General features: G+C 35.5%; 1 protein-coding gene across 1 annotated transcript in view; it reads right to left on the reverse strand.

Moving 5' to 3' along the window:
- MYCBP2 (MYC binding protein 2) overlaps positions 1-14,138 on the reverse strand; it is a 175,113-nt gene that overhangs the window by 127,137 nt on the left and 33,838 nt on the right. The window contains exons 4-11 of the mRNA XM_066545089.1: positions 11,529-11,682; positions 10,087-10,283; positions 9,631-9,873; positions 9,291-9,362; positions 7,420-7,516; positions 2,988-3,061; positions 1,754-1,892; positions 1,074-1,150 (exon numbers count right to left, since the gene is read on the reverse strand). Of these exons, the coding sequence (XP_066401186.1) occupies positions 1,074-1,150; positions 1,754-1,892; positions 2,988-3,061; positions 7,420-7,516; positions 9,291-9,362; positions 9,631-9,873; positions 10,087-10,283; positions 11,529-11,682 (1,053 nt within the window). The remainder of the gene's footprint in view (positions 1-1,073; positions 1,151-1,753; positions 1,893-2,987; positions 3,062-7,419; positions 7,517-9,290; positions 9,363-9,630; positions 9,874-10,086; positions 10,284-11,528; positions 11,683-14,138) is intronic.

Genomic DNA, 14,138 nt, shown 5'->3' on the forward strand with positions numbered 1-14,138 from the left:
CATTGACTACAAAAATAACAGAGTAAGATATTTCACGTGAACAAACACAAAAATACTGACATGAACTAAAAAGTTTCCTTTAGAACCATGCAACTCAACAGCTCTAGAAAATTAGTATGTCAGCCTATGGGGCACCTGAGGCCACTTCACATTGCCTTACATATTGTATTTCCTACCTTAACAGACAATCTATAGAGCAAACCCAGGAAATGTGGTAATTTTATACTGAACAGGCAACTGTCTCCCTCAATGCTGAAGAGTTCTATTTGGTCAAATTCTGGTACATACCATTAAATTCTCTTAAAAAATATTTACTCTAACATTTTAAGCAATCTTACTGCTCTGACAGCAGCAGAGCAAGGCCTTCATTCCAACAAAGCCATTGCAATTTTGAATATGTAATTAAGAACTATGTTTCTACAAGATAAACAGCATTAGTCTTTCACACTGAAATTGAACCACAGTAAATAATGTAAAGAGTCACCAACAGTATTATTTCTAAATCTCCATGATTATGCAAATGCTTCAAAAAGTCTCCACTGAGCAAAATAACGTATCAAATCATTAAGAATAGGTTTGAAGAAATCAATTGAAACATTTGCATAGGGGAATCAATAATTCTCTAAAAGATCAGAAAAAAAATCAGGATGGGATTTAAATAAATTACTACAGTCAGACTGTGGAAAGTTATGAGGTGGTCAAATTTGCAAAGGTGCTAACACATCATTTCTAGACAGAAGACAGTTTTGTTTCCCAAATTTAAACAAAGCCCTTTATTGTAAGACTGACTGTAGAAATTCCTATAAATTCAAGTAATGGATTTCTAAGGGCTTCCAACATCTGAATGGTTGATTATCTTATTGGTTGATTGATTATCTAATCTTTTTTTTAAATAACTATTTGCCTTTTAGGTTCTAAAGCAGGCTCTGAAAAATATATTCGAGTACAGTCATAAAAATACATTCTAACATACTGAAAAGGCAAAAAAGAAATTATGGAAAATAATGTTTAAATTAAAAACCACAGAAATCGATTGGTGCAATTTGCTATTTACTACAGAACATTTTCAGTACCTTTCCACTAGCAGTTTTCATCAGTGCAAACTCTCTCCCAGCACCAAGGACAGCTGATTCCTCATCAAACCCTGTACCTGTGCAAGTAAGATTGTGTTAACTGAACAGTTTAACCAGGCAGTTTCACAGACCAGTCACCTATCCACCTCTGCTGCTCCATGGAGCCAAACATGCTTTTTCTTTTGTTCTGATAGAGCCAAAAGCAAGCTCAATAGAGCAAAAATACCTCAAAGCAAAGGCCAAGTGATCTTTTTTCAAAATACCTTCATAGATAGAAACAATTCTTCACCTCAAATTCTGATGCAAATGTGTTTTTCAATGTAATTCTTTCTCCCTTTAATCCAGTCAGTGATCCTTGTAAATTGTTGACTTTGACCCACAGCAAGGAGTTCTGCAGCTTATTATAAAGTCCAAGCTTCAAACAATTATATATTTATTATACAACTGAAGGAAAATACTGAAAACCATGAACAGTACTAGAGACAGAAAGGTGGTTCCAAATGGGTGTATGGATTTGACTCTGAGTCAAGTAATGCCTGAATGGTTTCACACCCTTCTCCATGTGTTTATTATGGAGCTGTACCTTCCTGCACATAGTAGAGCCAAAGGAAAATGCAATGTTTCAGCTCTACTTTTTGAATTATCAGGCTTGTTATTAACCTTCAAAGAAGAGAACTTACTGATAATGTGCAAATCTTTTTCCAGATCAAACAATGAGATGCCACAGGCATGTAAGCATTTTCTTGCAAGCTTAAGCTGCAGTTCTTGTTGCAATACTGGCTCAGTACTCGTAGCAAATATTCGCACTACAAAGCCATCCTGTAAAAAATACAAAAATCCACTTTATACTGTACAAGAAATTAATTAATTTACTTCTCAAGTCCTAAGTGCATCAACATAGTACTATTTCAGAGTAAATGTCAGAGGACACATTGATAAAGTAACTTTTTTTATAATTACCACAGAGGAGAAAATAATTAAGTGGCCACCAGGACAAGCTGAGGTATCTTACTCCTTAAACTCATTGAGTTCTAAGAAAATGCTATGAACACTATAAAAATAGTAAACTGCTATAGAAATCTTACTCTTGCAATTATTTACATCTATGTTTAAGCCCTGAACTTCTTACTCAGAACTCAAAATTCTGCATGCAGAGTGACTGCTGTAAAGAGTAGCTAGAAGAGTTTTCTGTTTACAAGTGCAGTCATGTTAAAAAAAAACCTAACAGTTGATTCTGTTAGGAGGGAAATGGATTAATCTTGGTTTTTCTACCAAAATGTTTCTAAACATCTACAGTTGATGTTTAGCATCTGTTGCCAACCCAGTTTCAACCCATCCCTGTTTTGCAGATTTCTCACTTGAAAAACCACACCAGAATTAAAAACATAGTAACTGTCTGCTGAAAAAAATATAACCACCACTACAGTTTTGTCCCTAGTAGGAGCACTTTGAGTTTCTACAGCTTTGGCCATCAGGCAATTTCCACACAAAAATCAATTGGAATGTAGTATATTTCCTATCTCTTCTAATAAAACTGTCTGAAATGCTCCAATAAGTTCCAAAGCAATTACAGGAAATTAATAAAGAAAAAAAATTTTATCGTTAAGATCTACAAAGCTTATCCTACAAAGAACCTGTAGAACATATTATTCAACGTATGAGATTTTTTTCTTTTCCTGCAAGAGCAATGGAGTTTTTCTTAAAACTTATCTGAAAAATAAAAAAATCAATCACAGATCAAAATTGTGTGAATTAATAACGAAATACTGCATTTTTATGCACAAATATGGAAGTTTCTCATTATTTCTAGTTACATGGATTTCTTCCTTAATTGTGTTAGTGAAGAAAAAGCCAAACATGAAGCAAAAAGGAGGCTATAAATATTGTAAAAGAAAATCCAGTTGTAAAACTTACATCTCTAGATGCTGCTATTTGATTAATATATTCTCCATCTGTGAAAAGGATATTCTGCCCTTCAGTATGACAATCTGTGAGAGAAATATGAAGTGCACTGCATCAGTTTATATTAGCATACATACATACACTGATCTCTGCTTCTGTCTAATTCATCCTCACTCCAATCAGATCATGAGAGTTCTACTTTGTCTCAAGTGAGACCATTCCATTCTGATAATGTGTTATTTTACATTAAGATGTCCTGTCTCACCAAAAGCATGTAATTCTTCTTAGCTCCTGTAAGAGTTATTAGAGCACTTTCCAATGTATGAATGTGAGTGGTTACACCCCAATATTTAACTGCAAAAGAAAGGCATTCACCTTTCACAGGTAGTCACCTGTGAAGCATATTTCAAACTATTACAACACAAATAAATTCAAATTTTCCAGGACTATTAAATCGTTCTCCTTTCCCAAAACCTTTTTTTAATATAAACACCATTATCTTCAAAGAAATGTCTCCTTGCTCCAGCACATAAAACCTACAGAAATGAATTAATCATTGTTTTCATTATTTATCTCATTTTTTCACAATTTATAAATCTCACCAACTATTAACTGAAAATCTAGGAGTTTTTTGAAAACTATGAAGTATATACTTGAATACATCACTCATTAATTGAAAATAGCTCAGATAATTGCAAGAAAATGGGAGGGAAAGAATTCTATCCAAATTAGGAGAAAAAGAAAAATACCATGCAAGTTTAAATCTACGTCCCTACACAATTTCTTCTTCTCTTCCTGCAGTGCTGATGGAGCTACTGGCAAAGAGATTGATATCATATGGTTTGTGTTTGTCTCATTGATTACACACAGAAAAAAGACCTCTTCCAAAAATACTATAGGACAGCCACTTTACACTCCAAATATTTGCTTCATAATCTGAACAAAGATCCAGTATTAACATTTTATCAAATAAATTTAATGCTAAATGGAGCATACTTAATGTCTTTCTAGCATAACCAGTAAGTTCACTGGATTTTTGCTACCTAGCTAAAGCACTAAAATAATACAGCTGAAAACACCCCTTAGAAACCCACTGTTTACTTTTTCCTGATACACTGCCCAGTCCAATATAGTGTCTTAATCAGGAACAGAACATGCATTAAAAAGCCCTCACTCACTTTCACATCTGGAAGCAAAACATCAAAAGCAGACAACATTCCTTCCCCTTAGAGCACAACCAGGAATGAATCACAGAAAGTAAGCAGCAAGATGATGGAGAAAGGCAGCAGAAACACTGAACCTTGAAATACTGCTCTCTCAAAAATAATCTTGGATTTAACAACCAAAGGCAGTCCACGCTACTAATTCTCTATGCTGCAAAGTCATGTTAGTCATAAAAGAAGTACCAGTAACTTGATGAGAAGTTCCAAAACTAACCTAAATGACATTTCTCCAAAGGTTACAGGAAGCTGGTAAGCATGAAGTTTCCCTGAATGACTGAAAATTACATGCTCACACAAGCAGAACAGCCAAGGAAACAGCACATTCTGGCCACCAGTGGGTCCATATTGCACTACTTAGCCTATTGCTTGAGTCACCTCAAGAAAGGTGAGTCTCCTGGTAAGCATTTCTGGGGGTTGTTGCTATGTTTGGTAGATCTGCTCAAAGAGGAAATCTAGAACAGAGGTGGTTTTTTTTTGTTTTTTTACATACATGCTCTCCAGAAGACTTCCTAAAACTTAGCGCTTGCTTAGCTACCAAACAGGCCCAGCATTAAAAATCAAATCATTGGGAAGACTAAAAAACGTAAGACAAATGGAGTATTTGGAAAAACTAGTACAGTGTCTCAGCTAGGAAGAAGCTTGTATGATCAATTCTAAATCTTATTCAGTCTGACTTTGTATATTACTATGGGGATAAGGATAACCAAGCATTCTGTCTGAAGATTGCTATAAGAGAAAGGGTTTATATACCAAAACCACATAACTACAGACATCTTTTAATCACAGCCTCCTTAGAAGCTTCAAAGGAAGCCTCTGTGAAGCATCACCTTCCACATTCATATGCACATTCTGCACCTGCTAGGTGTGATTTGAGATCACTTAGGCTACCCTCAGTTAGCAGTACTTTCCACACTAAGGGAATAGTCCTGAGCCTAAGACACTAATTTGCAATTTCAAAGAACAATAAAACCATATACCATGTGACTTCAATTTATCCAGCTGAACACAGAAGCTGTTTTAAGGTATGCAGTAAGCATCACTGTTGTAAGAAATGGCAAAGATGAAAACCTCTGTAAATTCAGGTCTAGTCATCTAGTAAATTCTCATGGAATTCAGACATTCTTTTATGATACATGGACTGAGAAAACAGATACTCAACTCAGGTACAGTGTATAAATCTGGGCAAAAGGCTCAGACACAAGAATGTTGACACACAGCCTGGTAGTTCCAGAAACAAGGCTGGATTTGAAAGATTATCTTTCAGAGTGGAAAGACTGCCCTTTAAAAACAGAAGTTTATGGCTTCAAGAAGCTGATGGATCCTACTGTCTGAGAAAGGAGAAAATAATGTTCCATAGTTCTCTGACTTTTCTAAGGTCATGTGACTTCTATCTAGGATCAACTTGTAATCCAATGTCCTAACCTCCTATGCATCCCATGTATGAATAAATTCTAATACCTTTCTTTAATGCACTATGACCAGCCCAGGCATTTGAAAGAGATTAATTCCAGATAGAGCCATGCCTGAATATCATCCCAACTAGGAGCAAATATTTGCTGTGTTCAGCTGTTAGCAAGGTCACTGGCCTCTAGTTCTATCCAGCATGGCTTTTCAAAACTAGAACAACTTGCAAGTCACCATAAGATTGCAGTGAGGCAGCCACTACTATTCAGAATTAAGTACCTACTGTTTTCCTCAGGTCAGACACCTTCCCCCTACCTTCATTTCATTTTTTCTAATGGGAAAGGAAAATAACCAGAAGTGGACCTCCTGGAATTTGTCCCAGGCAAAAGAACAAGGTCATATCTTCTCATAATAACACACTGATATAAATGCATAGAAGTGCACAAAGCAAAACAGCAAAGTTCAAGGACTGAAATACAATGGACTGGAGTTACAGAGAACATCTAACATCTACTCTAACACCATCACAAACCATACAAAATGCAGCTGAGAGGACAGTTTGAGAAATTTCTGAATGGGTATTCCCATTGGGATTTGCTTTTGCAAATTGTTGAGAAGGCACACACATTTGATTTGTACCTTTTTACAGTATAAATACAAGGCAGTCTTGCAGAACGACACTTGTCACTGAGATTTGCAAAAACAAGCAAGAGCTCCAAAGGGTAGACTTTAAATGTGCTCAAATCTCTCTCAAGACTTGCATGAGGAACACTAATTTGTTTACAAATGGTAACATAATTAAGGACATCAATGAACCCTACTGTGTAAGAAGCTGCCCTGAGGTGAACAAAGCTGAAAAACCACTCTGAAAGGCAGTTTTTCAGGTCCTTGAATGTGCTCTCACTGAAATACCTCTTACAGCCACCACAAAGAGTAAGAGCAGCTTAAAAAGATGTCCATACTTTAAGGATGTGCAGAAGGATGCATGGACTAGATTCAATATTCAGAACTTGTTTAAAAAATTGCTGTTTGCATTTTAAAGACAAAAATCCTAGAGAACTTTTCTGAGGTTTCAGCCCGTGCTTTCTTATTTATGTCAGGATGAAACAAAATCTTTCTTGTGATCTACAAAATAAGCCTGTCATTGTTTGATTAAAAAATATTCTTGTGTCCTTCTGCTATTTATCTGTGTAGCTAAGAACAGATGGATTTCACTAGAAGGCCCTTAAAGCATGTTCCAGGAACATTCTTATTCTCTAAACAGACTGAAGTTATGAGGCTCCTCTGAAAAAGGACAACAAAATGAACACAAACAACCCCCCACAAGCAAACAAACCCCACCCAAAACCCCCAAAACCAAAAAAAAAATATTCTCCCAACAAATCAACCAAAATTCACCAGCATGGTCCATCACTGTTCATTAGCTGCCTTTGCTTTTTGGATATATTTTTACCCTATTAAAAACAAAATTGTTTTGTTCATAGTTTATAACTGCCTACATGTAAGAAATCCTGGAAACAAAGTCATACATGAGCCAAACATGAGAAAGAAAAGAAAACTTTTAGGAAGAAATTTAAGCTCTTGTAGTCTTTAAATTAAGATGTTCACATATTATAAAATGTTGCAATATTCTTCCAGCAACTGGAGTAAGATGCAAGGCCTTTAAGTAAAATACTGAAGCTGGTCTGAAGCAAAGCAAAGTCATAAAGCAATCTATCTGTGGCCTGAAAAATCTCAGTTTCTCTTCTGCTTGCCTGAAAATACAGAACAGGGAAACAGCAAACTCTACCAAATTGCTCTCATCTGGAGGTTCTCACCTGGCAAAGCAACTGTACCGTCTTGTTCCAAAGTTTCAGGGTTTATTCTTATGGCTGTCATACTGTGATTATTCGCATCTCTGTATAATAAATAGCCCTGGCAAGAACAAAAAAAATATGTGGGGGTATGAAAATACTCCTAAAATACATTAAGAGATACTAAAAGGGGAAAAAATGCAATGATTATTTTAGATATTGCTTTAAAATAATGGAAGCCTTTTACATCAAATGATGATCAACATTTTTTCTACTAACCCAAATTTTAACTAAATTTCTTATTAAAAAACGGAAATTTGACTCCCTTCCTCCACTTTCTACATGCCATAGATTAGCATGCTGAAGCTTGTATACAACTTTTGAAGCCCCACATTTTAATTGTTATTTATATCTGTATACAATTAGATTTAGATTTGTGTGTCCACTTTTCAAATCAACAGACTAGTCACAGGAATACCAGGAAGGCAATAGATAATGTTGTCCTATATAGAAGAGCAATCATTAATGCATACTAATACATGCATTAAAACCTAGAATAAAAAAAGTATTCGTTAACTACTTTGACTCCCACACTAAGACAGTTCCTTCCATTGAAACTACTGGATAAATAAATCTTGGCAAAATCCGGAAAACAAACCCACATAAATTAAGCAAAGAGCATTAAAGTAGATAGTAAAGCTTCAATCTAAAAGTAATATGATGAAGTAAGAAAAATCACCTGAATTTAACTTAACCATGCACCTGAAGGGAAATGACACTAAGGACATTTTAACTCTTATGGACACGTAACTAGCAGTAAGTGCAAGTCACACACCTTTCTATAAATATAGCCACAGAATGACACTTGTCCAAACTGCAGCGCCCTTGGCTACAGTCACTGTGTGAATGCACACACCCGTACAAGCACTCAAAAAGCATCACATATAGTTATGTACAGAAGGTCCAAATATGTAACACTATATAATGAAACCACATGAATCCTGTTCCTTTCTGAACTGATAAAACAGGCTCCAGAATGAATACATCCACACCCATTTGTTTTGTGTCAGTGTACCTTTTGGTGATCTGCTTTTACATTAAATAAAACCAGATTTCATGTGTTTGTGTTTACATAAACACAATAACTGCAATGAAAGAACACATACTTGCAATGAACAATTTCACTTCAAAAGTGTGGCAAAGAGTACATTAAAAATCACATTGGGACAATGAGATCGCTCAGTTAAGAGTAAATATACAATAAATTCAGTAAATTAATTGTTCTCTGAAATAGTTTTTTATGTTTTGAGGGTTTTTTATAATGAATAATAAAGGTATAAGAAAAATTGGTTGATATTCCAGAAACTAACTCTAAAAAACACAAACCATACAAATATAGTTAACTCTGCAATGACAATGTCAATAATTATCTCTATGTATTGTTTACATACGCTCAATCCTCCCCAACTAAAACAGCATTTCCTTATTTTACTGCAGATGTTTTCATGTCAATTTCTTTTCAAAACAGGGATTTCAAGTATTTTTTACATGTTTGTTGTTACAACACTTTCTTACATCCACTGACATGCACATACATCAGAACCACACAATTGACTATACAGACTATAAACTGATGTGCAAAAATATATTTTGCAAAAGTCTTTACAGTGACAACACAAAGCAAAGACACTCCATTATTCCTTTCCACAGACCAGTGATTACAGGTCCATCATCCTCCATAATTTAGAAGCCAGTACAAAAAATTTTGTTTTTTATAAAGAAAGCCAAAGCAACTATAAAATATCCATGTAAGCTTACTCTAAGGCAGGGTCTACTTAAATTATTTATGAGGGATAAGGAGGGCTGCACATTTTATATTTTAAGTATTCACTTACCTGAGCATAACCTAACCAAGACTTCTTTTCTTTTCTGTTTTTGATGCGGGATGTAGAATTGTATATATGGCCCTGAAAAGCAAAAAATTTCCATCATTTAAGAAATACCAGAGTGAAAACTCAACAATCATTTCCCATCTAAGAAATATCTTCAACCATATTGCAAAGTGAAAATTCTAAGAAAATGTTGTCAAGTTGTCATAGAAATCATCAGAAAAATTTACACAAACTGTAATAGAACTGATGATCAATAAGCTATGTAAGATTGCCCATGGAAACATCATAAAAGTTAAATTAAAATACTAAGTATCACTCATCAGACAAGAAGCAGACACATTACCCTCACTGTCCCACTGTATCCAGAGCCAATTTTGTAAAGTCCATCTTTACATAAGAGATAGAGGAAAAAACCATCACTCTGAAGTAGGCACTGGTCATCTTCATCTACAGATATTTCTTTCAATGGCCATTTGTGCATCAAGGCTGCCTTTTTTATCCCATTACTGAACCAGTCCTGGATTTGGATTTTGCCCACCAGAACTGCCTGTACACTCCGCTGAAGAGAGTTTAAAATGGTTGGCACCTAAACAGTAAAAGAAAAAGTGAGTGAAAAAGATGAAATTCTTTTAAAATGTTGTACCTTCTGTCCTAACTCCAGCTCAAGAAAGACCAAGAAATACCAACTCATCTCAAAAACAGTGGGGGGGAAGGTAATTAAACAACACATCTTCTCAGAACTCATGAGAAGTACTCATTTACATAAATTCCCAGATACAGAGAAGTTTTAGTGCAAGACCTGAATAGTCTGACAAGCATGGCTGCCATTATTGGTGAGGATTGCAGAGATTGCTTGCAATGTCCTTCCTGTCTCTCCCCAGGCAGCCACCAGACTGAAGAGGCAAGCACAGGAAAGCGCTGTCAAGGACTGTCCCGTGCTGTCATTCATTCCCGTGCTACGGACTGTTATTTCCAAAAGCAGCTGGAACAGAGATTCTGCAGATAAAACACAGCCATTGCACAGATCAGTCACAAAATCATACAAAACAATTTCACTATCAATGGGAAAATAAAATAGGAAAATACATTATATCTTTCCTCAGCTATTATGTTCAGAGCTAATTTCAGACAGAAAAGCATCTTAAATGCACCTGAATGATCCTTAACTTTTCTTCTTTTCAGCCAGAAAACATCAAGTCTGGATAATCACCATGGCTGAAGAAGAAAAACTACAAGTCCTTCTGTCACAGTGGAACACATTAACAAGAACTGGACCAGAAAGTGTTATTATAGTAGACACTATTCAGTCTACCCCATCACTGAGATGATGTGTAGATCACTTGTCTACTCTTTATGACCCTTACCCATGTTGAAGCACAACCCACTTCATAGGAACAAGCATTTCAAATTGAGGCTTGAAAATTATTTTGATCATATGCCTCTTTCCAAAGACTGTTTGGTGGCTGAACTTCTCTAACAGGTGTGAACAGAAATCCACCTAAATTTTCCCAAGAGCTGATAAAATTAATCACTAGGGCAGTAATCAAAAAGTTTTCTTTGCAGCTTTTTAATACTCCATGAATCAATACAAAGTAAGTTTTCTGCAGCAAATTACAATCTTTGGAGATGCAATACTGTTAAGTCATAAAACATGAAAAAATACATGAAGTCTAAAGACTTTTTAAAAATTGTCTTTAAACAACTCAGGCTACAGCCTAGACTTCTCTGCAGTTCTATCAACAAACATGGGATTTTAACTTAAAGGATATAGTCAATCATGCTCTCAAAGGCATCAGAAGTTCAACTTTTATTTTCAATATCATGTAAAAGAAAATTAATTTTCAGGGAAACTTTGGGATGGCCAGAGAAAATAAAAACAGGAATTGTGACACTCTGCTTAGCAGCTCCACATAAATTACAAAATTAAACATCTAAGCTATAGACCACAACAGCAGATTACAAGAGAAATTCACCGTAAAATTGTACTCTTTCCAATAAGACCAAGTATTTTATGTTTCAGTAAGAAAGTAAAACTCAATTTTTTAGGCTGTGATGCTCTTTACTTTGTTTCAGTGAGGAAGTACTCCATACATGCACCATAAGGACCTAACAGGCCAGAATAGTCAGTCAGTTGAGAACAAGCATGTTACCATCTCACAAATACTTGCCAAGAACCATTTTCTTCTGTCCAACACAATAACAGGTGTATGTTAATAAAAATACAGTAAGAGATGAGATTACCTAGGACTTCAGGAGGCTCTGACTGCAGGCCTTCTGGTTGCTGACCTTGGAGCACATTAAGTAGGGCTTGTAAGCTCCTGAGACACAAGGATGGATGAGAAAATCTCGTCTCCTTTATCAATTCAAAGACTTCACACAATCCAACTTCAATGATCTAAAGAAGTACAGATTTTTCAGAACAGATGTCAATACAGTATTTTTAGATCTTCATCAAAAAAGTATATCCCAGTGCTCACTAAACAAGAGAATTACTCAAATAAAACTTGTAATATAAGATACAGTGTTAAACCAGCATCAAAATCAAGAATCCACCTATACAATTATACCAGCAAATATTACATGTAAGTCAGCCACTACATAAAAGAGCATATCTAAGCAGACTAAGTTTCCTGAAAGAATAAGGAAGCTTAAAATTTTTGCACAATAAAAGGCAAACTGTACCTCTGAGCCCTTCTAATTTCTATTCAGTTCACTCTTTGACAGTCTTCTTTTTCCTTGCTCATTAACGTGAGCCAGCAAACTAGAATGGTCCTGCAACCTGGCTTCACATCCTGAATAACAATACATTTGACAGCTGATACTGGCAGCTCTAGAACTTTCTCCTCCAAAGCCTGTGAGATTATTTTTATATTGTGACAAAAACAAAGATTAATTGCTAGTCACTAAAACTCCACATGTACTCATAAAACACATGCATTAAGCCAACTAACAGAACATGTTTAAAAGTCCTGTTAGAGACATCTCTAACTTTCCCTTTTAGAATTCCTGACTATTCTGAGATTACAGTCATGCTTCTCTTCACTGACTGCTCCCTTGCACTTCTTCTCAGACTCTGTATTTAATAATGATGAAGATGAAAGAGAGGAGGGTTAGCACATTACAAATAAGCAATTGTATCTTAAAAACTTCACTATGTCTTTTGGTCAGGAGCAGAGCCCCCATAAAGTATTTAACAGAGACTCATCCCTGAGCAAAATGTAAGGAAAAATACAGAAATGCAAAAATAAATACCATCGTTAATGCAACTGCCACCCATGCTTATAACATATATTCTGGAAGTCAGCTCTAAATTCTACTGGATGCCTTGCAACTGTCTTTGCTGACCTTTAATTTGATTCCCATCTTTCAGAAATTATTTTACCATCTATTTTTTCTTGGAGGCAGGACAAAAACATAACCAAGTCAAGTCCTCAAAGCACAACAGCAATTTTCCTACTAATTACACCTTACATTTCACATCTGCAATGGAGTAGGGGGAAAACAGATGCATGGAATCTACAGTGAAAAAACCTGTCAACATAATAATGTTTTTTCCAGGATCTAAAACTCACCACCATCCTCAAGGCTAAAAAATAAAATACATTTTCACACATTTTTATAAATGCCCTTCCTGCTCAGTTATAGTGTCTTTGAGAGAAACTAAGTTTATTCTTCACAATCTTCAGACAGAAGACCTCATATAGGAGCTGACAGAGGCAGCCAGAGAAAGTAGAGAACATAACCCAGTGGAAAAGTTCACAGTTTGCTGAACTTCCACTACAGTAGGAATCAATAAGAAAGAGTTCTGCTGCAATGTTATCAATTCTCCAGAGGTTTTGGATTGGTTTTTAAATATCTGAGATCAAGAGATTGGGTAGGCTTCATAAAATAGATCTATTTACTGTATTATCTCATGTATGTATATCTTACATTATATATATATAGATAGATATAGAAATAGTGTGTGTATCTCTCTACCTCTCTCCTCCAAACCACGCTCTGAAGGACAGAATAAGCAAATAGTTCTTTTCAGGACATCTTAAGCTTGTTCTCACTGCTCTCTGAAAGGTTTTTGAGCAAAAACAAGTACTGCGCTGCCTCAGCTTGTGTCACAGCCTGACTGCTCCTACTGATGCTCTCTGTGCAACCATTCTCCCACTCCCTTTGCAACACCTTTGAGACTTCAGAGCAAAAGTTTAAGACTCCTTAACAAAACGCACCCAAAATTCTAGCCTGGATGCAGACATTGTGACTCCTAACTAATTCCTAAAACCTCACCTATTTCATCTTGAAGTCTTATCTATGCCCTTGTTTTATTTCCTTTATCTTTCCTCTCATTGTGAGCATTATCCCCAATGCTCACATTTCTATAATTAAAATTACACACTACTCTGAATTAATTTATATTATATACATACACCAAAAAAAGAGAACATTTACGAAGGTAACATTATCCTAATGAATTTTAACATGCATAAAATCAGTCCCTAAAGAAAGTAATTATTTGTCTTTTATTTTTTGTTACAACTTAAAAATTTAAATTTTTGCTTAAGGTTATTAACAAAATGTATACCAGGGCAGGAACAAAGAATATTTAAGTCAGTTCATTCCACCTTAATCACTTTAATCCAGTATTTGTCTCTTTTAGTACAGGGCTTTTGTGGATCATTCATTACTCAGCCTCAAGTTTAACATCTCGGGGGGGAGGGGGCTGTCTCTGTGTGTGTGTGTGAAAGGTGTGGGAAATACCTTTCCTTTAGTCTGCAAATTACAAATCTTATCAACAGAACTGAACCTACTCCATTTTAGGTAGAGAGAATTCCTCACCATTAGCTAAGATACTAAATAAAT

Source organism: Molothrus aeneus, chromosome 2 (genome assembly GCF_037042795.1).
Source record: "Molothrus aeneus isolate 106 chromosome 2, BPBGC_Maene_1.0, whole genome shotgun sequence".
In the NCBI taxonomy this organism is placed as follows: Eukaryota; Metazoa; Chordata; class Aves; order Passeriformes; family Icteridae; genus Molothrus; species Molothrus aeneus.